The sequence below is a fragment of the Nycticebus coucang genome, chromosome 3 (genome assembly GCF_027406575.1).
Source record: "Nycticebus coucang isolate mNycCou1 chromosome 3, mNycCou1.pri, whole genome shotgun sequence".
Taxonomy (NCBI): domain Eukaryota; kingdom Metazoa; phylum Chordata; class Mammalia; order Primates; family Lorisidae; genus Nycticebus; species Nycticebus coucang.
This window is the reverse complement of record NC_069782.1, coordinates 156,106,710-156,134,272: the sequence shown is the minus strand read 5'-3', so window position 1 is coordinate 156,134,272 and position 27,563 is coordinate 156,106,710. Positions and strand designations below refer to the sequence as shown.

Below are 27,563 nucleotides of genomic sequence, written 5' to 3'. Positions count from 1 at the left end.
TTTATAAACAACAGAAGTTTCTCAGTGTCCTAGAAGCTGAGAAGTCCAGGATGAAGGTGTCAGCAGATTCTGTGTCTGGGGAGGGACTGCTTCCTGGCTCACAGATGGCACCTGCTTGCTGCGTCCTCACAGGAGGGGGAGGCAGTCCTTCAGAAAAGGGAATCTCAATCCCATTCATGAGGGCTTCTGCTCATGACTTAATCGCCTCCCCAAAGTCCCACCTCCTAAAACCAGCACATTGGTGATGAGGTTTCAACACATGGATTCGGAGGGGACACAGACATTCTAGCACAGAGCTGTGTATAGGGCTGCTCTCTCAACAGGCTTTGTCCCTTCCTGATGCCTTCTGTCTTTCCCTCCATTCCAAGCTGGATTATGCCAACAAGTTTCCTAACAGAGACCCTGCTTGCTGTTAAGTTTTGCCTGCAAAAATTGAGACGTGTATGGCCCTCATGTTTCCTCTACTCACAGTTTTGGGGGAAGAACGTTCTCTTTGCCACCCTCGGCCCAGCTAGCTGATCAGTTTCCATGCGGTAAGGCTGCTTGCCTTAAGTCACAGAGTTCCAGGGTTACAGTTTTCTTTACTGATGCTCTGTCGGTAAACTACAATCAACACCATGTAATTATAGAAAATTATAACAGCAGCACAGCAGCAAACCAAAAAGCTACCCCTTGGGAATATTAATAAATAGATACTCTTCTCTTTAATAGCAAATTCATGCCAGTTTCATAAAACCGTTTGCTCTCACACTGGGAAACATTACGGAGCTCATGAATTTTTAAGGAAATGCTGATAGTATGACCAGGAACCAGTAATAGAAATTTGTTTATTTGTTCATTTATTCAACAAATGTTTACTGAGTGTTATCTGGACACAGAGCATGGGAAGAGGTCTTGTTTAATTGATAAGGCTAGACAAACTTGCCGCTCTCTGGAATTTCTACCCTAATTAGAGATCACACTTCCTTGAAAATGACCCCAGTGGGTTGAAGGTGGGGGTGTGGGCATGACTGGGACCAAACCATTTGGAAGATTTCTCGAGTCATTGGATTCAACATAGAAGTCCTGGGTGTTAAGATGCCATGAGGATTAGGCCCCATCTCTGCCCTTGTGCAGCTCCCATGGGCAGGAAATGATTCATCGTCTATACCTAATGAAGATGACTCCTGCATTGAGCAGAAACCCAGATGGTCACAGGCTTGGCTGCCAGGAGAAGGCTGATGGCAAGGTCTCTCTGGTGAGGTTGGGGGTCCCTTACTGTCACTGCTGTGGTGAGAAGCTTTCCCTGCAGGTGTTCAGCAAAGCTGGGGTAGAAGATAACGCTGGATATGCTTTTTAGGCTGATGGGACGCTGGGTCTCAGGGCGGAGAAGTTTGCTTTATTGGCTAGGAAGCTGCCGGACTCCAGAGTGACCCTGTAGTCAGAGTTATCCTGGACATTTGATTATTCTGAAATCACCCTCTCAACTCACAGGGAGGCTCCAGGAGGCAGGCAGGACCCGGAAAGGAGCCCCAACATGGGAGACAGGTGAACCTGGGCAAGTCACTGTCTTTGGGGGATTCTTTGTGGTCTGGGGCTCCCCTTTAGGAAGGTGGACTCTTTGGCCCTGGATCTGCTGTGAGCTGGCTGCAGGGGAACAGGAACGACCACATTCCAGGTGTCTAGGGCACTGCCTTTGCACTGGCACCTTCCAGGCACCCTCATGTACCAAGCTCCTCCTTGAGCTGGGCGCCAACAGGGGGATCCAGAATGCTGGTAGACCCCAGAATGCTCCTGGCCCATTAGTATTCAGTGCTAAAAAAGGAGAATCACAGAGTGAAAACCGTGCCCAAGAAGAGAATTTCAAGTAATGAAAATATTGTGGGCTTAACCTAGAACCTGAATTTGGAAGCATTAAGGATGCCAGCGGGATTGGGGCAGGACCGCAGTTTCCGCGCATGCGCTGTGCTTGAACCCTGGGTGCTATGCCACATATGGCCAGCAGGCGGCGCCGTCGGGAAGCCGTAGGAACGTCCCCCGCGTACCTGCTGGGGCTCACAGACCCTGGACCCCAGACCAGACCCTTCCAGACTCCACCCGGCATTCAAGGTCAAGCTCTCATCCAACTCATATCTTCCCAGGATCACTTAAATATCGACTTCACCAGTACCAGGGCAAACATTTGTTCTGAAATAATTTTTTCTCTGCATTCACTCACTGTGCTGAAGTGATGAATTAGTAACTAGCATTATAAAAGGCACCCAAATTCCCCTTGATAGGCACCCTCACACTCATTTCCCAGCCTTGGATTTTATCTCATAATCTGTGGATTCATTATTTCTACCCTCTTCTGCTTTCCCCACCTGGCCCCCAAAGAATTTTAATGTCTGAATGGTATTGCCTTGCATGAAATAAGGGAAATTATCCATCAAATAGCGTGCTTCGGGAGATTGGCTTTCCTTCCATAGCATCGATTCTTCCATACAGACACATATTAAAATTAATTATTCTGGAGATGTTAACTCAAAGTAGGCACAAATAAAGTGATATACGACTCAAGGGAGAGGTGGTGCTCAGGAAGCTGGGGGACTCCTGAGATAGCTGCCTTCTGCTTAGTGGATGGGCTGTCAGCTATTTAACAAACCAACTGAGGACAACTAGATTTTGATGTTTGTGTCTAGGAATCTAAAGCTGGGGAGAAAGATGGGTAAGGAAGGAGGAGATAGGAAAAGAGACAGGGCATTTGGGGAGTAGGGGGAGAGGCCAGGCCAGTGTCTGGGTTAAGGACATCAAGGTCATATCCGGATGTGGTGATGACACCTGTGCCCCAGTGAGGGGAGCAGCTTTTTAAATCCTCAACAGGGAAAAAATGTCAACTCTCTAAGCCAAGGCATTCTCTGCTCTCTTTGGCTGAGGCTGGGGACACAGCAAGAACCTGGCTTCAAACCTCCTGGCCTCTGCCACTTCCTGTGTGTGGGATCTCCGGCAAGTTGCATCACCCGTAAATGGGGAGTGATCTGTGCTGTGAGACCAGAGGTGTTCCTGACACACTGGGCTTCTCAGGCTGGTGGTGCAGGTGGGCCTGGGCCCAGGGGCCTGCCCAGAAGGACTAGTGGGACGGATGAGTAAGTGACAGAACACACAATTGAATGACCTGCATGCCTGTCAAAGGTCCCATAAACAGAGTGACCACACGCCCATTTGCCCTGGACTGACTCAGTTCATAGCTGTTGCTCAGCGTAATGAATCTTTCTCTTTCCAAATGGTCAGGGCTTGGACAGCCTACCAAATGTCCACCTGATCCTCCTGTAAAGGGAGGTGAAGTCACCTCACTGAGACCAGAGTGAGATGTTCTTGTCTTAGTATGAAAGCAGACCACACGATGATGCACTGAACGTATTTCTCCCATTTTATGAGTGACACTTAAACAATTAAGGAATTGGGGGATCCCAAGTTTAAAACCCCAAATCCTTGAATTCTTTTCATTATTCTTCAAAACATAGCTTCTCTTTCAGCAGTGAGGATGCTGGAAAGAGCCTCAGCCACGAGTTAGGACGGCCTGAGCTCCAGCCCATGAGCTGTGTGGCCTTGGCCCACATGTTCCTTATCGGAGCACCCCAGTGGCCTCACTGCACCTCTTGGGAAAGCATGTAGGGGAGCAGAAAGCCGTCAGGAGTGCCTGGTGTGCAGGAGGCCTGAAATGTCACCCCCACCTGTCAGAATCCTCCAGGGTGTTTCCTAACTCAGGAAAACATCCCAGATTTCTCAGGAAGAAACAGAACATTGAGCTCATCTGCTGCTGATGTTTACCTTTGCAGGAGTGTAAATAAACCTGTTAAAATGCGTTCTGCTTAGAGGTAATGGAATTGGTGTTATTTCTTTCTCTATCCAATGGCATTCCAAGAGGAGAGGGACCTCTAATGGAGACCTCAGTTTTCAGCCCTGAAGACAAGGCAGGATGACATGTTAGCTGGCCTCCAACAGTGAGTTCCTGAGCTGCTCACTACTGAGGTTCATCCCTGGTCCCATCTGCAGAGGACACCCACAATGTCCCAGCCTCAGCCAGACAGGGGACCTCCTCTCTCTCCCTGTCCTCTCTGGGGCTGAGCACTGGGCATCGAACTCAGGCAGGTGTGTTGATTGACTTGCTGGCTGGATCCTTGAGAGGCAAGGATGTGGCCAGGATGACCCGTGCCTTTGGCAGTAGCATTTAGCCAGCTTGTCTGCCTCTGAGAAAGAGGTGGCATCTTCACACCTCGTGCCCACTTCCTTCTCACACCCCTGACTCCCCACACGAAGCAGGAGGCAAGACAGAAGGTCCTGTGAAGATGTGACTCAGTTTGCAGGAGCAATGCTAAGACCAAGGCAGGGTGCACACATCCCGGTAGCCCTGCTAGCTGTCTCCATGGGAGTGCACCCCCCACTCCAGAATGTCCTGGCCTGTCAGAAAAGAAAGGACATTGATCAACCCATTGAGAACCGGGTTTGGGGGCCTTTGCATCATCCCTGGCCACTGTGGCTTTTGCTAAGAACCTCTAGGCTTTCTCCTTCCTGAGGTGAAGCCTTTCCAGGCACAGAGAGCCCTGCCTCCCAGAGACTTCTGTGCCCCTCCAAGGCCTCCAGGGGGAAAGCTGGAGGTACAGAGCAAACACCGGGGCTGCAAAGGCATCTGGGCAGACGAGGAAACAGAGCTTCGAGGGACACTCTTCATGGCACTTTGAGCAGTTTTTCCAGGACACATGCCCTGGCCAGGGTCTCTGCAGCGCATGTGATATGATGCTTCTGTGTGTCTCCCTGTAGCCCCCAGGCACATCCCGTGACTTGATAGGCAGCAGAGAGGATGACAAGCTCCAGGTGCCATCCGTCAGGCACCATCAGCTATGGGCAGGGTTACCTCCATAGGACCTGGGGACTGGAGGCAGGATGTGCCCCCTTATCTCGGAGACAAGTGCACAGAAGCAAGGGATGGAGCAGAAAAGCCAAAGTCAAGATGCTGATGCCGCTCAGGACAGTGCCCACAGTGAGGCCTCTGGGTGCTCAGGACAATGCCCACAGTGCGGCCTCTGGGCACTCAGGACAGTGCCGGTTACACAGTGTAGCCTCTGGGTGCTCATGACAGTGTCCACAGTGAGGCTTCTGGGTGCTCATGACAGTGCCCACAGCACGGCCTCTGGGCACTCAGGACAGTGCTGGTTGCATAGTGTAGCCTCTGAGTGCTCATGACAGTGCCCACAGCATGGCCTCTGGGCACTCATGACAGTGTCCACAGCACGGCCTCTGGGTGCTCACAATAGTGCCGGTTGCACAGTGAAGCCTCTGGGCGCTCATGACAGTGCCTGCGGCACAGTGTGGCCTCTGGGCATGGACACAGCTGATCCCACCACGACTCTCTGAGACATCGAGAGCCTGAGGACTCTGAGGATCAGAGATGTTAAGCAACCTGCCCAAGGCTCAGCTGGCAAAATGCAGAACCTAAATTCAAACCAGAGCAATCGGAAAGCAACCAGGCATTAGAACCCTGCATCTTCAGGGTCCTAGCTCCTTATACCTGGAAATTATTGCGAAACATTGGAAGACTTTACTGGGACAAACATGGGGCACCTGGGTCTCTATCTAAACAGGATAAGTGGACACCCATTTTGTAAATTTCAATAAAAAAATTCACTGAAAATATTTACTTTAATTCCTTCCCCTATCCCAAAAAATATCCATGAATTATTTTGGTACTAACAGACATTAACATTTTGTGGTTCCTGGATTCTAAACATCTCTGCTCAGAACTTCAATTCAGTGCTGGCCTACTTGGAAAAATCCCTCACATCATTAAAATAGGTGCCTCGTAAATATTTGTTCAATGAGTGAATCAAAGAGCCAGAGGGTTTATAAAGAAAAGGCCCAAGCTGGGCTTTATTTTTTCCAATCAATGTCTCTATAAACACCCAGTCTCATCCCCTCAAATATTTATCTGAACAGAGTCACAGAATTTTGTGTCTCTTGAGGGAGAATTCCTTGCCCTGTTACAAAACAAGAAAAAAAAAGGAATAAACCTCAAAGGACATGAATGGTACAATCTGCTGGGAAATCGCGTAATGGGGGAGCAGGAGACAGGCTGTGGGGATTTGTTTGAGTTTATTCACCTGTGTTTAGAGATGTTCAGGTCCAACAGGGTCAATCTCTCCACAAGGCTCAAGTTTTATATGACCCGTGCCAAACGCTGGGGCGTCTTCTGAGCAAAGTTTATCCTTTCATTTGAAATTCGGTACAGATGAGGAGGTTGGGAGGAGTAGAGAGAGTGCTTCGTGCAGAGCTAGGACAGAAATACTTTCCTCCTGATGAACAGGAGACGGGGGGCTGAGGGGCTGAGGGGCTCAGGACGGGTGCTTCCGTTTGCCTAGTCCCTGCTTTCTTGGTTCCTGTGTCCACGCCAACATCTGTCCAGCTCCTTTCTGCTGCACCCCAGGTCTGGCAAACGGAAGTCAAGGATGCCAGCCCTGTGCTTAGGTGTTCTCCAGCTCCACATGGCTAAGTTTTCAAGAAAGACAGAGTCTGTATGAACACAGCTTCAATATGGCTAGGGCTCTCATTTTTAGTTAGAAACTAAGTAAAACACTATTTAGCAACCTCCAATTGTCCATCTTCTGGATTCCATTTAGTTCAGATAGGAAGAAACAGGCTTAAATTAAGCAGCGATTTTCAAGCCGAAGTTAGTTAAGTGCCTAAAAGGCATCCAGAAGTTGATCATGTGCAAAATTCTTGTGCTCTGATTTAATCTCATCTGTGAAAATCCACTTCCTCCTTCATCTGTGGAATTGCCAGGGATGCTGATGGTGCCGACTCCGTGCAGTTGATGTCAGAAGTTCAGAGTTACTAAGGTTACTGGTTATTAAGTTGTCCTCAGGAAATCCGCTGGCATCCGAGGTCCCTTTAAGGCCTTTGGTGGAGAAGGACAAGCTACCAACCTGTAAAAGGTGCTGCCCTGGGGACTGAGCAGTGACCCCCAATCCATGGCCACCCGGAACCTCCTCGTAACGAGTCAGGGTGGCCCCTGCATCCAATGACAGGAGTCGTCACAGGAAGAGGAGGGGCACAGCCATTCACAACAAAGGCAGTGGGGGGGGGGGCGATGCAGCCATTAGCGAAGGAAGCGAGGAACATGGGGCCCAACAGAAGCTGCAAGTGGGAAGAAGGATCCTTCCCTCCAGCCTCTGAGAGGGGCAGGGTGCTGTTGAGACCTGGCTCTAGACTTGCAGCCCCAGCACCGTGAGGTAACACCTGCTGTTGTTTTCAGCCATCAAGTTTGTGCTCATTTCTCACAGCTGCCACGGGAAACTGAACCAGATGCTGAGGTTCAGGAAAACTGAGAAGAGGCCCCTAAAATGCCTCTGGTGCTGTGTCCTTCCTTGTGGGGTCCTTCTAGACCCTTCCAGACCCTCCTTCCCCCTCACCTCTCACACCCATCCATCTCCAGGTGCTCCCACATTCTCAACCTTCACCCTCTGCCCTCTCTTCTTTTCCACCCTGAAGCTCACACCAGGCCTACTTCACCTCTCTGGGCAGTCAGGAGGCCTAAGTGAGAAAGAACGGGGAACGGTGTCCAATGCAGCTACCAGTGAAGACTGGCTGCCAGGTGCCCGCTCCTGGCCGGGCTGCCCAGCTTCCTCTACCTGCCCATGCCCCATCATCAGATCCACAGTCCTTGGCACATCTCATCTTTCTTCAACTCAGGAGGACGTACAGGCGCCAACATCAGTTATCACACTCTTGCCACCGTCTCAGGCTTTGTGACATCATTCATTCATTTTTATAAACATCAAGCATGTTTATGTGAAAGGGAAACTCTTCCGTCACTAGTGTAACTGGGAAATCTAGTATCACCAGGCAAATGCAGAGATGACTTCAATGATGAATGCAGAAGGCTCGTGGACTAAAGCCTGCACACTCTTCACTAAACACGTAGATTGGAAACCTACCAAATGCAATCAGTGTAATCTGGCTTATTGTACCCTCAATGAATCCCCAACAATAAAAATAAATAAATAAATAAAATAATAATTAATTAAAAAAGAAAAACAAAAAAACCCAAGAAAGTGACAGATGGGCATTAAAACCACACCAGTCCCAAAATGAGCCTTTCACTTTGGGTATAAAAGAGATCGGGAGGGAACAAAAAGAGGAAAGACTCCTTCCTTTTCTGTTCAGTGTCTTCCGCTGCTATGCCTGGTTTCTACCTTAAATCATCTCAGGACTTCTGTGCATGAAAAGAAACTGTCAATAAAGCAAAACAACAGCCTATGAAAGGGGTTGTAAATCATATACTCTGATCAGGAGACGGTAGCCAGAATATAGAAAGCAATCTTATAACTCAACAACAAGACAAATAACCCATTTAAAAATGAGTAAAGGACTTGAACAGTTTTCCAAAGAAGATACAGAAATAGTCAAAAACCCCATGAAAAGATGCTCATCATCCCTCACCACTAAGGAAACACAAACCTAAACCACAATGGCACATCAGTTCATACCTACTAGGATGGCTACCGTTTAGAAAAAACAAAGAAAGGAAAATACCAGGTGTTGGTAAAAATGTAGAACTGGAACCCTTGGACATCGCTGTCAGGAATTAAAATGGTGCAGCCGCTATGGCAAAGTTTGGTAGTTCCTTACAATTTAGACATAGAATTATGTTTAAATTTCCCTCCCAGGTATAGACCTAAAAGAACTGAAAACAGGTGTTTGAACAAAACTTTGTACATGAACATTCATAACAGCACTATTCATGATAGCCAAAAGGCAGAAATAGCCTTAGTGCCTGTTCATCCATGAATGGATAAAATGTGGTGTACCCGCACCATGGATGTTATTCAGCCTTAAACAGAGTGAAATACCGATATATGCTTCAGCACCGGGGGACTTCAAAACATCAGGAAAAAAGCTGACACGAAAGGCCACATCTGAACAGTTCCGTTTATAGAAAGTACCTAGAATATGTATCAAAAGACAGAAAGTGACCAGCTGATTGGTGTCTGCCAGGCGTTGGGAAGAGGGGTCGTGGAGACTGATTGCTTAGTGAGCTCAGGGTTCCCATTTGGAGTGACAAAAATATGTCGTAAGCAGGTACAGGTGGTGGTTGTGCAACACTGCAGTGTACTAAATGCCATTAATTACACACTTCAAATGGTGAATTTTATGTTATGTGAACTTTACCTTGATAAAGACAATCATTGTAGGAAGACCGAGATCTGAGAGGTAATAACATTTATCAAAATGATAATAAGCAACATTTGTTGAGAGTTAGGTACTAAACCCTTCCCTAAAGTCTTTACATCATTGACTGCTTTAATCCTCACAGCAATAAGAATTGGGGCCACTTTTATTCTCATTTTACAGAGAAGGAAACTGAGGCATGATGACACAACTTCCTGTCTGTGGACCAGGCAATGTTTCGGGCTGGGACCAGGTGGGGTGGGCACCCACGGAGCCCCTGCAAAGCTTCCAATCCCTGAGCTTTGTCCTCTTCTGCATTAATCATTTCTCTTGATTAAATACTAGTGGTGCATTCTGTGGGTCTCCTTGTGCTAAATTACATGGTAAGCGTGTCTTGCAAATTACACTCATTATTAGGAGCTACACGGCAACATTTATACTAATTAAGTGGGGTCTCATTTCTTCAGTTCTAATTTTAAACCACTGGCAGAGCCCCGGAGCCTGGTGTCCGCACATGAGCTGCCACAAATGGGTGGAGTGTGGTGCACTTTTAATTTTCTCAAGATTATTTTATATTTAACAACTGTTCACTGACACTGAGTTGCTTCCTCTTTTGCTCCTTCTTTTTCTTTACACTATGACGAGGGTGACTGTAACAGAGCATGGTTTCAAAATAGGTTAGGCTGCACGCCTCCAGAAATCACAGTGCTGATGTTTTTTAATATACCAGAAAACATTATTAAAAGTCCATTTTCCCAAAGCACAGCTGAATTTAAACATTTTTTCCTCCAAAGAAATAAAAAATGACAACTACCAGTGTAATTAGGAGAACACAAGGAAAGAGCCAACAGCAACGCTGGCCGTGCTCTCGGGGCCCTGCTCGGGCAGGAGGACGCAGAGTGGTTTCCGAAAAGCATTTCCTTGCTCCTCACTCACCCAGCCAGGAAGGTGCCACCTCACAGAGATCAAGGCACCGCCCGAGGTCTTACAGCAAGGAAATCACAATCTAGGATTTGAACCTGGTGTCTGAGCCAAAGCTTGCCCCACTTTTGGTACAGGTGGTCCCGGGTTGCTGATGAGATCCGTTTTTAGGTCGGACGTATATGTGACTCAGATCTCCAATGAACGACACATAATATTAATAACAAAATCCAACAATGCCTCATATGGGGTAGTAATAATAATATCCCATGTACTGTAACGATACATTACAAAATGTTTAGATAGAAATGTGAATAAAGAACCTTAAAGGTTAACCCCCCCCAACGCTGCATCAATGCGAGGCTAATAAGAACGCTATGCTTATTTTGATCTTCCACCAAATCAATAACCTTTCCATCTCAATAGCTAACCCACTATGCTGACAGCTCCGTCCCCACATTCCATTAGTCTCACTTCATCCTTCACAATTGTTCTGACCGTCCAGCGCTTTCCCTGTGAACTGGCACCTGCCTTTCCCCCAAGGCTTATGTCTACTTTTGCTTCTATCGTTACCACCATTCCCTTCGCTGGAGGCTCACCTGGACTTCCAGGGGACTTTCCCCTCGGAGGCATGCTCATCAGGTAAACACAGACTCTCAGATCAGATGAAAGAGTTCTGAGGAAAATGATGCTGTGTGTGTAAGTGACCACGAATAGTGACACCAGCCGCCAGCTGCAGACGCCGCTTACACACCATGCAGGTTTGTTTACTAGTTCCTGAATTATTAGCATAATTATTTAATGATAAATTATCCTCCCGTCAGGTTGCTGTAGCTGTGCACGCTACAGAGAGATAGAGCACCCTCCACGTGAGACACGGCTCCTGGTGACGGCAAAGGGAACTCATGTGGCTCCATCCATCCCTTCTTTTCCATTCATGCAACAGGACTGCTTGAACACCTGAGTGCCCTGAGCCCCACAGGGCTCCAAGATCTGGGAGGACAACCTGCAAGGAAGGTACTGGCCTGTGGTACATGGGTGCTTCTGAGATGACACCCTTTTCCTGCTAACCCACACTCAGCTGGCCTTCCCTCCTCAGTTCCCACCCAAAGGGCCTCTGGAATTAGCCGGTGCACCCCAGTACTGACTTTCTCCTGAAGAGCACTGTCTCACCCACACCATTCCCTGGACAGATCTCCTGCAGGTGGTCACCTTCCACAAACACCTTGGAAACACTCTGTCCTCATCCACAGCACCCTGATGGGCCCCCACTTGTCACCCCACTTCGCCTGGCACTGGGAGGTCACAGCAGCAACAGACAGACAGGCAGTGCAGGGCTAGCCAAGCACGCACCCTCTCAGGACAGCTCAGCGCCTCCATCAGCGCACACATCGGCAGAGGCGGTGGCTGGGACTGTGGTTGCCCAGGGGCTCACAACTCTACCTGGCCCCACAGCTCCTGAGGCAGTGCAGGTGTTTGCCCTCCAGCCTACACAGATCAGAAGAGAGCAGCCCTGCCATGGCCCCCTGCTGCCGCCACCGGGTCGGGAAAGAGGAGAGACCAGGGGCAGAGCACAGCCCTCGGACTCTCAAGAGCCCTGGACTTGGTTGGAGGTGGACACCGAGCTTCCTCATGCTTGTGCAGCTTAGTGTCCTGGGTGTTGCCGATACTAAGAACTTCCACATATTTTACCTTCCAGAACATTCTAGCACCCCGTGCAGGGTCCCCAGGGTTAGGAAAGGGAGGGCACAGTCCTTAGTTTGCCTCTAGGAGGAGATTCCTCAGGGACCAGGCCCTCATAGGTGCTAGCCCCACCTGGGCACCAGGATCTGGGCCCTGCCTGGGGCTCAGAAGCAGGAGGCGCCTCCGGGGCCTGGGGGAGTGAGTAAACTACACAGCACCAAAAAGGCCCCCAAGAAGCGATTCTGAGAGTAAGAGGATTTAAATCACCACCAAAAAGGAGTGAAATATTACAAAATGCTCCAATCCACCAAGAGCATGATTAGGATCAAATACCAAGCATAGAAAGTCCAGGCACCCTAGCTGTGCCCACAATTTACCTGCCTCGGGCCTCTCTTCAGCACACGGACAACAACCAAGCCGCTCAGCCCAAAGGTGATTTTAAAACCAAATGCTCCTTAAGAACTTGGCATCTCCATAATATCATTCCCTCGCTGGCCTCTGTGTGCCGTCCCACAGAGACACACACACACACACAGACTTCTCTTTACACAGAGCAGTTGGGATGGGACCTGAATTGAACAGAGGGAAGCCCTTTCACGTTACAGATAAAACACGACAAGCTCTCTGACATGGAATTGTCAAATATTCTTTCTTAGCATGAACAAAATACAGCAGATATTTAAACTGGAGATTCCACTCATGATGCTTTACGTGGAGGCTCAGAATTCAGAGACTCCCCACCGTCCACAGCTCTGAGTGCAGAGGACAAGTGCCCCACGGCAGCAGCCTCAGGGCCCTGACACCATCACCTACTGAGCTCAGTGGGAGGTGTCTGCATACTGATGAGCGAGGCTTTGCAGAACTCTTATGGTACCAAGGATGACTCTTCTCCAGAGAGAAACGCACGAGTTCACAGGGCCTCCTGCACTTGGCAGGAAGGAGACTGAGTTTCAGATAAATGGACTCAACTGAAGCACCACACGGAATGGAAGCTAATATTTGTTCTCAGCAGGAAGCTTGTTCTCACCTAAGTAAGTATCAAAACATTTCAGAGCTGAGCTGTACCAGCTTACCCACAGAGTGGCATTAGCAATTTACAAACAATTTGAGCATTTATCACATACCCAGTGGCTATGAAAACCTGCGCTATTATTCATTCAGTAGGATATACTCTTAAACATAAGCTGTATGCCTAGAAAGAGAGTTGGGGGGAAGAAGAGAGAGAGAGAACCAAGCTAGAGAAAATCTCTCCCTCCAGTTCCGTGTTGTGACATTTCAAATCACTGGTTAGGCAGCTTCATATCAAGTGTTTCCTAAAATGCCTTCAACATTTTCATGTCAGTTGAAGGATGCATGTCCAAAATTTTAAGCACGTTCTCTTTGCTTAAAGAATATTAATTCTTTTTTTTTAGAAAATTAATTCTTATATTTTAAGTGAAAGAGAAACTATGTATCAGTCAAATCACAAATCTAATAAAGTAGGAAGACGTAAAACAGGCAGAAACCATTTGCACAAACTGCTAGCCCACCACCTAACACATGTTGCAGTCTTCAAACCAGGAGAGTGAGCTCACTCACAGCCTTGATGGTTGCGACATTCCTCAATTATGAATGAGTACAACATTTGATATTAAATTAAAAACAGTTGGAAATTGCATTTTTCTCGCAGTCTAAGCCAGCAACAGAAGGAACATTCTGGAAAGCCCATTTCCCATCTGTATTGTGCATCCATGGATACTTACGGAGCCCCACAGCCCCTATGTGATCAACTCATTCAAACCCATGTCTGCAGCCCCAGAGTCTTGTCGGCCGATAATCTCAACATTTCCAAGCAGCTATTGGTGCGAGAGGCTCAGCATTATTTAACGTGGGTTTTCCCTTTGTAAATTCCCTTCCAAGACTGGCAGCTGCTGGCAGTCACGCTATGTCACCAGAAACCAGAGCAAAAATCCAGCAGGAGAACATTTACAGGAGAGACCACTCATCTCTAGTTGAAATAAATGCTCAAAGATAAATTTATAATTCATAGCAGTGTAGTGAAATTTTTTTTAAGTTTAAAATACATCAGCAAGAAGTGGGGCATGGAATCTGGTCTAGCTGCCAGGAGCGGTGCAGGCTGCAGGCGGCAGCCCCAGCTGGGTGATCAGCGTCCTGCCCTGCACAGATCGGGGACGGGAACCAAAGGCCAGAGCATCCCACTCCAGGACAAGGTGGATTCCAGGCCCACGGGGAGGAGGGAAGAACAGCGAGTTGTGATTTCCCCCTGTAGTTCAGATTTAGTTTCCAAATAAGTCATCATGGACACATGTTCAAGGCCTGTCAGAGGAGAACTGAACTGAACCCCAATACCATCAATGGCAGAAAACTAGCACCTTCCCTCAGGTGTGGGCTAGAGGGTTTTTTTTGATCATAGTAAGAACATTGAACATGAGCGAGGTCTACCCTCGTAACAAGTTTTAAGTGTATGCAAGCGTCAGTGAGGACAGGCAGGTGGACGCCCATAACTGAAACTTCACCCCCGAGGAACCACAACTCCCAGTTTCCCCCTTTTTCAGTTTAAAGAGCAATGCTCATTCAGGCCTGGTACAGCTGGAGAGAGAACTTCTCCTATCAAAAATACTTTTTTTTTTCTTGCAATAGTTACTTCCTAAAACAAAAAGGGAAATGTACTCTCAAGTTTTACTCTTTATTCTGCTATCTGAACAGCTGAAGCTCCTGCAGCTGCCTCGTCTCAGCTGGTTCTCCTGTGACAAAGCGAACCTTTTTCTTACACACTGTCTTCATGTCACTTTCTGTGGGGCCAACCACTGAATAGGGCGACTTCATAAAGAAGTGTCCTTCCCAGAGACTCAGTGAGCACTGTGGGCACTACAAACGTGGACTCATTGGGCTGGTGGCTGTAACGCGATTTCAAATCTTTCTGAAGAACAGGGACATACGTGCACCAAGGTGGCACGCTGGGTGGGGAGAATGGTTTGCTGTGACGGCCCTGCTTTTTTTAGGAAGACAATTACAATTTCTATGAGCAGTCCCAGCTAGTCACTTTAATTTCCTCCCAAGAATTTGATTTGAGGCACTGTTTACTAAGTACTTTCTCTGTGCCCTGGGCTGTGCTAGATATTTCTATACCCCACGTCTTCCAGTTCACTATTATTTCTGCCTCTGATAAACAAAAATAATCCAAACAGGAACAAAAAGGCTCTAAAAGATGGCAGCACGCTTCAGCAACATTCCCAGAGATGTGTTCTGTGGGAGCTGCAGGGGACAGTGACCAGGCTGTGACCGGGGGATGGAACGCCCTCGGAGCTGCGGCTTCAGCCTCCCCGACCTCTGCCGGTCTGTGCTGGATGATTTAGATTATCACACAAGTTGTCTGCAAATCCATTTCTTTTCTGAAAACTCCCCTTCCCATTCATTTTCTGTTGATAAGGAATTTCTGAAACAATCACTGAAAACCATCTCTACTGCAGACAGCCAGCGCTACTGACTGCAACAGGATTTGAGATCTCTCTTATTCCCGAAGGGGACCATTATTTCCACCGGTTGCCATGGCGATGTTGTGGTACTGCTGCTGTGCGTGCCACCGCTTCCCACTGCAGTCACGCCAGACGCTTAAATCAAACCATTTGTATCACGTGGTACTGGCTATAAAACTTAGTCAATCGAACTCTCAGCTCCTCACACAGTGGGGACAAATGGAAATGTCCGTGCACACACATGTAAATGTGACAGGTGCAGCAAGATTTTTTTTAAAAAAAGGAACATTGCAAATACATGAATTTCATAGTCCTTGATTAAGCAATCCAAGGAGAGATTCATTGCTATTATCAACAACTTTAGAAATGTAGGAGAAAAGTAAGTAGCTAGAAATGAGAAACTACACATTTTTATGACTGGGAGTTCACATTAATCGAACTTTTGCTATATTTACTTTTAGAATATGCTTACTTCCCCCATTTGTGTGTCTCCTGGCTTATCTTTTATTTGTAACTTGTACACGCATACAATACTATATAGGTATACCCTTATATAATTCCTGAGGTCTCTAACCTGTGAACTCTGTCTTAAAAATATATATGAATATTACTAATTCTACTTCCAGTCTTCCAAAATAACAGATTATCCCAGTTTGGAACTGCACTTGAGCTCAAGGATGCTGGTGCTCAGGTTCCCGCCCAGGAGTCCAGGTGTGGGAGGGAAGTCGATGCCCTACAGCCCCGCACCAGCTGAGGGGAGCGGAAATTACCTTGAAAAGGGGTCTCCCTTGGGAGCTCCTGGACTTCATCATTGTATCGTGTGCTAGGTGCTTAGGGCCTTAGCTCTGCTGCACATGCTCCTGAGAGCTGCTGTGGCTCCTGGCTAGGGTGTCAGCCACCTGGGCTGGACTTCACAGGCTGCTGTTTGGAAAAGGCAGGTAATTTACTGAAGACAAACTTCAAGCGAAATGTTGAATCCAAGTTGGTGCAAATTCATTGTCAGCCTGAGTCTGAATTAGGTTGACTGTCACATTGTGGTCTCCTCCCCTCCCCCATTTGTTTGTTTGAGGGTTTTGCTTTATATGTTCTCAGTTCTTTTCTTTTCTTTCTTTTTCCTTTCCTTTTTTTTTTTTTTAATCATGAAATTGTTAAAGATTTGTCTGGCTCGATACTGAAAAGGTTTGTTGTTTTAGAAATAAAAAAAACCTCCCAAGCTCCCTCCACAACTTCTAATATCTTTTGATACATGTGTAATAAGTTGTAATTAAGTCTAAGATGAATAACTTACATAATAGTTGAATTTAGTTATGCTCTATTTTTAGTTTTAACAGGCAAAAAGATGAGGTTCTGTGACATGAAACACTTTTCAAACTTATCAGACTGTACTATCTTCTCCATGTTCCTTTTTTATGTCTCTGACTATGGGGAAAATAGTTCATGGAAAGTTTAAATAAGGTAATAATAAAAGTGCCCTGAAACCATGAAAAAAAAAAAAAAGAAAGAAAAGAATGTTAAGGCTGACCAGGTGCATTTCTGTGACACGCACTTCAGAAGGAAGTGAGTTGTGGCATTTTAGGAACTTCCAACAGCCAGGACTCACCAGCCCTGCTTCTGTGAGTGCAGAGCCTGAGTGAGCTCTGTTTGCATGGTTTGGGCAGCTCCCGGCCTCCTCCTTCATTGGAAAGAGGCGTTTCCATGAGCTCAGCTGCTAACCTAAACAGGCCGAGGGCTGAGGCTGGAAGGCCGGAGGGATGCTACCTGGGCAGGAACGGCTGGCTGGCCTGGGTTCCACAGTGTGGTGCCCTAGGCAGAGAAACCAGGAACCTGCAGAAGTGTACATTTTGAAGGGGATTCTCACGTTGGAGATTCTAATATTAGAAATGAGCAATTAGACCAAACTTTAACTCAATAGTTAATATGACTTGGGAAAAATGGAGGTACCACCACCTCCTTACCCTATCCACTGGAGCAACATGCAACCAGCCTCTGGCCCAAATCCTCTCTTAAGGGTTTATTTTCTATGGCGGGAATAATGATTTGGACAGGGCAGGTTTTAAGATCTCCCCCTTAACCTCTTTTTGTATGAATGGGTATCTTGCACCCTTTAAACTGCCTTTGGTGAAAATAGGTATGTTGCCAGGCAACAGAAGCTTCTGACATTGCAGGTCCTTCTTAGAAAATCCTTCTCCCTTCCAAATAATTAGACATCATTCCCTGCTGTACATCCACACAGGAGATCTGCCATAGTCTTGAAGGGAAAAGTGAATCACACTGATGCCCAGCAACAAGATGCCCACGGCATGAATCTTCCCAGAGAAACGAGGCTCTTGGAGACCACGGCAGGCATCTCAGCCAGGAAAGGTGGGCTGGTGGCCTGCTGAGCCTCAGAGAAGCCTACTTCTTTCACACACACACACACACACACACACACACACACACACACACACACATTGTATAAACAGAGGTCAAATCCACTTAGTTCAAGTGGGTATGAGATTTGCGGTGTGTTTGCATGTGTAGAGCGGTGTGTTCGCATGTCAATAGACACATACTGAAGGCCAAGTGAGGCACCTGAGAATCATCAGGTTCATAACCTGACAATTCTCTTTAATGCTCAGCGAATTTGCCACAATTTCAAGCAACTGCCTACCTTAGCATCCTGCTATCCTGTCCAGAAGAATTAATCAAATATTTCAGCATCACTGGGAAACACGTTTTCACATGGGTGCTTATGACAGCTTACTGTTAAAGAACTCACAGAAAGCCTCAGATACTCTCCAGTTCTGAGCCCCCCACCTCCCCACCACCAGCCATTAGCTAAGTCCTGGCTGGGCAATGCTGTGGTGCAGAGAACTCAGGAAGCTGTTGAAACCTTTTCAATGGAGGCCCTAGAAGGCATGTGACTCAGTTGCTGAGAGACAGCCCAGTAAGAGCTGAGCTGGCTTCAAACTTGGTCTTCTGTGGGCCATGCCCACATTCTGGCCAACCTCCTTCTGCATTTCCCTTCCTGGGGGTGGGCCACCGTGAACTAACCTTCTTGGCTTCAGAATGGAGAAAAACGGCTCCATCTAGTTCAGATGCTAACAGCAGAGACTTAAAAGTCAAATGGATCAAGGTTCAAGTCCAGCCTATCATGGTGCAAACTAGCAGTCTGACCGTGGGCCCATCACAGGACTGAACAATGAGGAGTGTCAGCCAGACCCAACTCCCAGGTTCAAGAGGGCAGGCGAACCACACACTCCTCTGGGTGCCTAGGAGCTCTACTATTCCTTCCTACATCAAGCTGCTGGAATCACTGGTCCTACCTTCCAAGTCTTGGGAAAAATAGATGAATGACTAAGGTGACTAAAGAAAATATGGGCGGCACCTGTGGCTCAGTGGGTAAGGCGCCGGCCCCATATACTGAGGGTGGCGGGTTCAAACCCGGCCCTGGCCAAACTGCAACAAAAAGAAAATACCAGAAAGTTAGCTGAAAAGGTATGAATGTGCAACAAAATCAATCACACTGGCCTAAACTGATCTGGTGTCACAATGTGGGAACTCAGAATTCACCCTGGTTTTTGCTTAGCAGATCAAACCCTCTGAATTGCCTGGCAACATAGAACTTTACCTATTTTCATGTAAGCTTTTGGCAGTTTTGCAGCTGGAGTCCCACCTTTTCACTGCTCTTCCCCCGGGAGTCCCATCATCTCTAGAATCCCTGAGACACTCTCTTGCCCTGTTCCTTGGGTTCCTGTGACTCTGTATGTTGGTGGTATCTCCAAAGCTTCTGGTTGCAGAGGCTCCTCCAGGGGGGCCATTCCTTGCCTCCTCCCAGCTTGGCTTCTGAATATATTTAGTAAAAAGGAAAGCGCACTGGGCTCTCCAGGGAAATGGATTAAGGAAAAGCAAGAAGGCCAGGTAGCAAGGCCCACTGGAAGGTCACTGACAAGGGCACAGGTTTATCTCAGGAGCGTACTTGGTGCCGTTCATAATTCCTGCACACTCAGAGCTCAGGAACTGGGGGACGCAGGCAGGTTTTGATTAATGGGCCACCCTGGCTCTCTGGAGTGGGAACTCTCTTGCCAGCTGCTACCCCTCTGCCCTGATGGGCTAGGGAGCTGCTGTCAGATTTGTTGTTCTTAGAGTATTCCATCTACACATTTATCCACCACAAGGGTCTCATCTTAGACTACCTCTTTAAGTGGCTGATTTAAAAACAGAGTCCTTTTCTCTCTTTCTTTTTCGTTCTTTTTTTTTTGAGATGGAGTCTTACTATGTTGCCCACGGTAGAGTGCTGTGGTGTCACAGCTCACAGCAACCTCAAACTCTTGGGCTTACTCAATTCTCTTGCTTCAGCCTCCCAAGTAGCTGGGACCACAGGCGCCCACCACAACGCCCGGCTATTTTTGGTTGTTGCTGTTGTAGTTGTCATTGTTGTTCAGCAGGCTCAGGCCAGGTTCGAACCCGCCAGCCCTGGTGCATGTGGCCAGTGCCCTAACCACTTAGCTACGGGCACCAAGCCCAGATCCCTTTTCAAGAACAGAAGTTCAATGCTAGCAGGTGGCTTTGATTGGTGGACACATCCCTTAGCACTCAGGAATCCCGGGGATGGGGGTTAGAGGGCACAGAACTGCCACTGTAAAGAAACTCAAACGGAACTGAAACGCGCAGGCCTCGTGCAGCAGGGGCCAGGCAGACCCAGGGCGAGGCTCCTCCTGTTTCAGGCAGAGCAAGCACAAGCAGCAGGTTGCCCATCTGACATCTGCCCGCATGGCCACAGCATAGAGCAAACAGCCACAGCAGTGACAGAAATGACAGAAGCCAGTCCAGCGTGGGACGCAGAGCATCGCTGAGGATTGCCGGAGTCACCTGGGGATGTTAGCCGATCTCATCAACTTAGTTATGCCTGCCCCCAAAAGGACATAAAGCCATGTACAGTGTTAGACTTCATTCACGCATCCACCTAAAATTCTGTGAGTGCCTCTGTGTGAGGAGGAGACACAAGATCCCTGTCCCTTAGGGCCTACATTCCCGTGGGGGAGGACGGGGATAAACACCACAGCTCCCAAGAGCGGGCAGAAAGTAAAACGTCGAGGCAGAAATAACCTGGGGCTGGGGGTTGGGAGCTGGGTCAGGAGCATTGGATGCAGTGGGCAGGAAAGGCCTTTCCAGAAACTAACAATGGGCTCAGGGAGAGTTGATTTGGCATTCTTGCTATGAACGAACCACTCTTCCCTGGAGGAGAAAGTCTTTCTGAAACCACCCGTTCTGATCCCCACGAAGTGATACTTCCCACTGTGACCTCCATGGGGTGAGCTCTCCTTATTCTGACTACCTGGGGTCAGCACTCCCTACTGTGACCCCCCACACAGGGTGAGCACTCCCCACTGACTGTGACACCCCATGGGGTGAGTACTCCCCACTCTGACACCTGTGGAGTGCTCCCCTCTCTGACTGTTGGGGGTGAGCACTCCTCACTCTGACACCCATGGAGTGCTCCCTGCTCTACTGGGTGTGAGCATTCTCCACTCTGACCTCCATGGAGTGCTCCCTGATCTGACTGCTGTGGGTGAGCACTCCCCACTCTGACACCCATGGAATGCTCCCCGCTCTGGCTGCTGGGGGTGAACACTCTCCACTCTGACCCCCATGGAATGATCCCTGCTCTGACTTTGGGAGTGAGAACTCCCCACTCTGACCTCCGTGGAGTGCTCCCTGCTTTGACTACTGGAGGTGAACATTCCCCACCCTGACCGCCCCATGGGGTGTGCCCTGCTCTACCAGGGGTGAGCACTCCCCACTCTGACCCCCGTGACGTGCTCCCCACTCTGACTGCTGGGGGTAAGCACTCCCCACTATGACCCCCATGGAGTGCTCACAGCTCTGACTACCGGGGTGAGCACTCCCCACTCTGACCTCCATGGAGCGCTCCCAGCTCTGACCACCATGTCTCGTCCCAGCACTGGCTCCAGGACTGTGACACCAGAGCAGTCCCTCAGGCCCTCACTCAGAAGGGCTTACAGCCTGCACCTGCTGTCTGGAAATGCATCATAGTCATTATCTCTGAATGTGTGTTTTGTGGATAAGGTCCAGTGGGGTGATGGGTCACGTGTCAGGAATGAGATGCACCTGGTCCCCACCTTCTGCCCCCCACTGTGGGTTTACTGGTTCACTCCTGGCCCCACCAGCACTGATACCGCCTTTGCTCCCTGCAGGGCCACTAGCCCAGGCCCTGCTGGGTTGGGTCAGGCCCGATGCCTGCTCTCCCCCTGCCAAGTGGAGGCCTGAGAGTATCCCGGAGCCCGAGGGAATGTGACATTGAACAGGAGTCAAGGACCCCACTATGACAGCTTCAGAGAAGTATTGAGAAGACAGGAAAACGCTCTTCTCCCCGGGTTTGGAAAGAGCCCCCCTGGGTGTTATGTGCAGGCTAAGAGCTGCCCCAGGCACTGCCGAGAATGAAGAAGGGAACTGACCTCCCACTGGGCTCCCCGCCAGCTGTCCTCTCACTCACTCATCTATTGGCCTCGCGAAGGACACCTGAGAGCCCTGGGTGCTGGCAAGCCGGGGGCTCAGAGACAACACGCTCACTCCTGCCATCCTAGGAGTGGAGACCCTGGCCCCACGCTGGTCACCTCAGGCCTGGGAGCCTCATCAACCAACCGGGTAGTGGTTTCCAGTTATGTGTCCCACATTATCTGAATGATGGATAAAACAGAAAGCAGGAGCCAGGTGAAAAATGAGGACTCCCTTCCTGAAGGCCTGGATGTGGGGCTTTCTGACCAGGAATTTGGGTTTCTGAAGAGGTTTTGGATTTGTTACTTGGTACTCAGTTTTCTAACCATGTACTTGGACTTCTAACCAGGTATTGGGATCGCTGATGCAATACGCCCACGTCAGACGCAGCTGCTGGTTTTCTGGGGGCAGTGTCTAGATTTCTGATGCAGGGACATCAGCATAGGGAACAGCCTGGGTGGCTGTCCCAGGCCTGCGGTCTGGCCCTGCGGGTGCACAGGTGTTTCCTGAGCTGCAGCAGACCAGGGAGAGCAGGTGGGCAGCCGCCCTGGGCAGGTGTCTTCTCCCTAGGGACGCTCAGCTCAGGGAAGCCCTGAACCCAGGCCTGAGATGCCAGGTTAACAGCAGATTATCCCCAAGGAAAGCAAACCCCAGCTACTGTCTCTTATACTTTTTAGTGTCCTCACCTCTAACAGAGACCACGTTTTGTGCTATAAAATTCTGTGCTAGAACTTTTCCATTTCTTCTGAGGGACAGAATCCTATGGGCTTGCAGAGGTGGTCCGGTTGCCCACTGGACCAGTGTCCTTAGAAGGTGATGACTTGTTGACAGCCACACAGCTAGAGAGGACAGACCCTCAGGCTCCTGCCCCCAACCCCGCTGGCTAGTCCTCTGCTCCCTTTCTGATCCTGATGCTTTTCCACGCCCATTTCACTGAGTCGTCCAGCTGCCCTGCGTTTTCCTTTACTGTTTCCGACTTGTGCCCCCACCTGGTCTCTGGACAGCTTTGCAGGCTGTGTCTGCCATCCTCACGGATGTCAGAGCTCTCGGGTACCACTCAGTAAACTCTGATGCCAGGGGACCAGAGGTGCTATGGGATGGTACGAATTTGACCACTTGTCTGATGGTCTCACTCGGCTGGGCTCAGGTCAGGCTGGAAGGCCTCACTGTGATGAGGGGTGGCCGGCACTTCAGATCCTTCCTGCAAGAGCCATCGTAAAGGGCCAAGGAGAGAAAATAGTTTGGTGAGAATGGGGCCAAGGCAGGAGCTGAACAGCTCTGGCAGCTGCAAGCCCCTGTGGTGCTATAGGCAGTCGGTCCCCGGGTTAAGAACAAAATAGGTTCTGTAGGTTTGCTTTTAAGTTGGATTTGTATATAGGTCAAAACAGGTACATTCACCTATTACCTGTTGTAGCTTCTGATCATAAGTGCAAGTTGTCTGTAAGTCAGATGTTCGTACCTCCCTTCATAAGTTGTATATAAGTTAGATGTTTGTAATGTAAATTTTCAATCAGAGGGGATTGCCAGAGGCCAGCTGAGTGAACCCAGACCACTGGGAGTGGCCAGCATGGGCAGGCAGGCAGCCCCAGCTGCACTGTGGGGCAACAGATTGTGTCGCTGGCTTCCCATGAGGGAACCTGCCACACGGCTGCCCCAAATGGACTGGTTTTGTACTGCCTCTTGAAAAAATTACACAACTTTTGAAAACATTTCTGTAAAAAGAAATGTTTTTGGATGCTGAATGAGACAGGGCTGCTTTTCTAGAGAGCACGACAGTCTTATGATGTCATCACTGAGGTTTCTATGATGTCATCACTGAGGTTTCTATGATGTCATCACTGAGGTTTCTCATGCGCCTGGGCAGGTTTAATGCCTTCTCTTAAGTGGCATGACTGTGTCCCCTTGTCTCAAACACTGAGTGCCACATTACTCAGTTTATATCAAAAAGAATTTTTAAAAGGAAACACGACTTCATTCTCAGCTCAACAGGAGGAAAACATACAGCCATGGGTAGTGAATCACTCATTAAAAATTAAATCAATCCGCCTACAACAGGAAACAGCAAAACAGAATGTCGGCGTTGGCTTCAAATTGGAAGGAAGCCAAAAATAGGTTTTGAAAATAGTGTTGCCTCTGAATTTGATCTTGCTCAAATTGCGTGCACTGGGGATCTCTAACTTCATCTTGGTGACACGCACCTTCCAGTCTGTCCTCTGTTGAGACCCCCCCTAACGGGAGGAGCATGGGGTTGGGGTTTCCATGGTTTCTGATGGGATGAAGCGATCTGCCTTCCTGATGAATCACATCTTCAAGTGACATAAACCATCACACGGCCCCCAGAGCCACTGCCAGAACGGATCTCAGAACAGTGGGAAAAACACCTTTGTTTTACTAACTAACATTTCTGCCAGGGTTTAAAAATCAAAGCCCACGGATTCCCAGCTTTTACTTCCTGAATATAAGCAACATTATGAAAAGGAAATGATGGTCTTTCAAATAAGAATTTTCCACTAATAAAATTCTCCCGTTTTTTTCTTTCCACTTGTTTTGGAGAGCATGAGAGAGCAACACAGATGAGGTGGGGGTGAGTCAGCCCCACAGGACAGGGCCGCCGCTTCTAAGCAGAGATTACAAAATGTTCACGTCGTGATGTGCAGTCACAGCTGGCACACGGCACCGGCTACTTTTCAGGGACTTATGCTGTTAGCTCCAAATGCAGATAAGCATCACCCTAAATCATAACCCTTTGTGCCTTGACCAGATCTTGAAGAAATTCTCACCCAGCTCTTTACGTTTTGGACAAAGAACATGTGACTCAAGGTGGTGAAGGCCCAAGTCTGAGCCATTCAGCTTTCGAGAACTAAACTATTTCTACCCAAACCTTTTTCTATGATCCTGAGCAAAGCACATATTTACGCTCGCTAGAGAAAGAACTCAAGTCTTGGCCTTACAAGCAAGATTTCCTGACGTCTAAACTAGGGAGCACCACCTCCTGTTTCAAGACCTTGCCCGAGGATGAGTCTGCAGGAGACACCTGATAAACCCTCTGTGAGTAAACAGACCAACTATTGGCCGTGCTGAGAGGAAACCTGGCCGGCCTGTAAAAAAAGATTATAGAGAGCTGGATTTAGTCAGCAGATAACATGCAGAAATGGCTGGGAAGTTTGGCCAAGATCAACTCCAGGATTATTAAAGTGTTCCAAAATGTAATTATCTATCAGCAAACTGTTTGCAGAATCTACAGGAAATAGTCTTATTTGTTAATGTTCTCTGTCACTTGCATAACTGTAAAATAATATTTTTCACAATGGAAATTTCTTTTTTGGCAGGTCTGAACCTCACCTTTGGCGATGCTAACGAGAGCTGGCTGGCTTGTCTGCTGGAGAGGAGCGTTGTGTGAGTTTGTGGGTACACTCGAGGACCCTGCTGCTTCCTTTTGCTCTGGCCCCCAACTCACCTCTCCAGCAGCCTGCCTACATCTCTGTTTCCTTATCCCTAAGCTGGACGTGACAGTGCACACCTGGACTGTCCCTGGGGTATTTACGAGACTCAAAGGAAGTAGTAAATTTGAGCATGCCTTGTAAATTGTAAAGTACCCTATATACATGTATCTTGTAATAAATGCAATTTATGTTTTAAGAATAAAGCATTTAAGCCCAGCAAAACAGGAAATAGATCAAATCCCGTTTTTCCAAATAATTTCCACAAACATGTATTAAAAACATCATTTCTTAGCAGGAACATGGTAACATGAGTCTGTAAATATGTATTAGATGTAATATGTGTAGTTTTAGTATATGGATAGAGCTCGAGCAGGAAACCTGCACCATTTCTAATACACGCAACTGAGCAGTCTCAGCAGAGTTGTTTGGAATCAGTTAAATACTATCAACATATATTTTAAAAGTTTAGAATTCTGGCCTGGCCCTTATAGCTCAGTGGTTAGGGTGCCGGCCACATGCACTGGAGCTGGTGGATTAGAACCCGGCCCAGGCCTGCTAAACAATAATGACAACAACGACAAAATAGGGGGGCGTTGTGGTGGGTGCCTGTAGTCCCAGCTACTTGGGAGGCTGAGGCAAGAGAATCCCTTAAGCCTAAGAGTTTGAAGTTGGTTTGCTGTGAGCTGTGATGCCACGGCACTCTACCAAGGGCAACATAGTGAAACTCTGTTTCAAAAAAGTTTAGAATTCAATCAGCCCTTATTATAAAATAAACATAAATCCAGTCTTGGGGCATTTGTCTATACGCATTTCTATGCATTTCTATGCAAAACAAGGAGAAAACAGGTGGAGAGCCCAATGTGCCCCAGTGTGCCACACAATTTTAATCAGCACTTCCACAGAGCCTTCCCTTCCTAACATGTTAAATACTTTACACCAAACTTTGCAGCATCTCAAGCAGTTTTACAAAGTCACTGCCAGTTGCAATTTTCAAGCAGCATGTGATCTTATCTCCTGTTGCTCTGTGTCCTGATTCACAAAGGGCACCCCCAGGATGGAGCTGCAGGTGAGGGTGACCTGATGTCAGGTGGGATTGGCCCACCCTGTTCCCTGCACCTGGGCACCAGACCTCCTCCTGACATCGTGGCTGAGACCTCTCTCTGTAACTCACACACCCAAAGGGCTTATAAACTGCCCGCCTTATTTTCCCTATTGTGAATGATGCTACCCCTTGGGCAGCTGCAGCTGACACGGGCACCTATTTCTACAGTCAGGAAAACCTTCCAGGCTCAATGTCCAGTCCAGCTCCCCTCAAGACCATCTCATCATCCCATGGCCCAGGTTCCTCACACTCTCTTAGTGTCACTTTTAATTAAAATGCCACTTCACAAGTCTAGCTGTTAAGGAAAATTAAGAGAGCAGTTCTGAATATAAAAATAGAAAATGTCCAACTTACGATGGGTGGAATTTTCCTATGTCATCCAGCCAGCCTTGGACCTCAACGATCATTAGAGACTGTTTTTCTGAGAAGGTGAACCCCACCGTTGACTGCCTGCCATCTGACAGCCCACCAGCTACAACAAAACAGTCTCCCTCTGCCGTGCCCGGCGCATTACTAGCTGAGCTATGGTGGATCAGAATTGGTTTCCGGGGCCATAAATCCCAGATTTCCTACACAGACCAGGACAAAGTTAACGGAGGTGCTTGCCAAGTCTTCATTTAATACTCTTTAGCCTAATGTTCAGATATTTTAAAAATTATATTACAGGCAACCATGACATAAACCCAAGGTAACAAAAAAGGTTCCCCTTTACCTCTTTTGCCACTGGGATGACGCTGGAAAGCCATTCTGCCCGGGGAGACGCCATGCTTCCCTGTCAGCTGAAAAGAATTTCTCCAAGAATTCCACCAGCGGGTCTGCCGCGACCTCCGTGATGAGACAGGAGTTTATATAGGAAATGCATGTTCCTATTTCCTAGCCCAAGTGGAAATGGTGACTGATTAACACCCATGCCTTTGCTCTGTGACGAATGATTACCTAGTGGACTCTTTTAGAAGGTACTTCTTGGAAGAATGTTGAAACTTTCCTGGGAGGCAGCTCGTGGAATGGGAATGGAAATACATGGGGGATAATCTGCTTGTCACCATCAGATCCAGAGGCAAAGCTTCTGACTTCACACACTGGGATAATCTGCTTGTCACCATCAGATCCAGAGGCAAAGCTTCTGATTTCACGCACTGGGAGAGTCAGTTCTCCTGTCGGGAGACACTGCTGCTTGGGTAGAGAACGCACGGAATGTACTGACGCTCATGAAACATCCACACAAGGCCAAGGGAGGAAAAGGAATCACGTATGTTA

General features: G+C 48.1%; 1 protein-coding gene across 10 annotated transcripts in view; it reads right to left on the bottom strand.

Annotated features, from left to right (window-relative positions):
- Positions 1 to 27,563, bottom strand: part of PTPRE (protein tyrosine phosphatase receptor type E) — a 158,750-nt gene that overhangs the window by 54,175 nt on the left and 77,012 nt on the right. For 2 of the 10 annotated variants that reach the window (XR_008378881.1, XR_008378882.1), the window contains exon 1: positions 26,661 to 26,792. The exons of 3 other annotated variants lie outside the window; for them this stretch is intronic. Coding sequence is in view for 3 of the 7 variants with exons in the window: in XM_053584631.1 (XP_053440606.1) it covers positions 26,661 to 26,713 (53 nt within the window). In the remaining 4 variants the exon portion in view is untranslated. Of the gene's footprint in view, positions 1 to 16,033; positions 16,143 to 26,660; positions 26,793 to 27,018; positions 27,176 to 27,563 lie in introns of those variants that run through there. 5 more of the 10 variants (XM_053584628.1, XM_053584630.1, XM_053584633.1 and 2 more) reach the window with 4 other exon arrangements.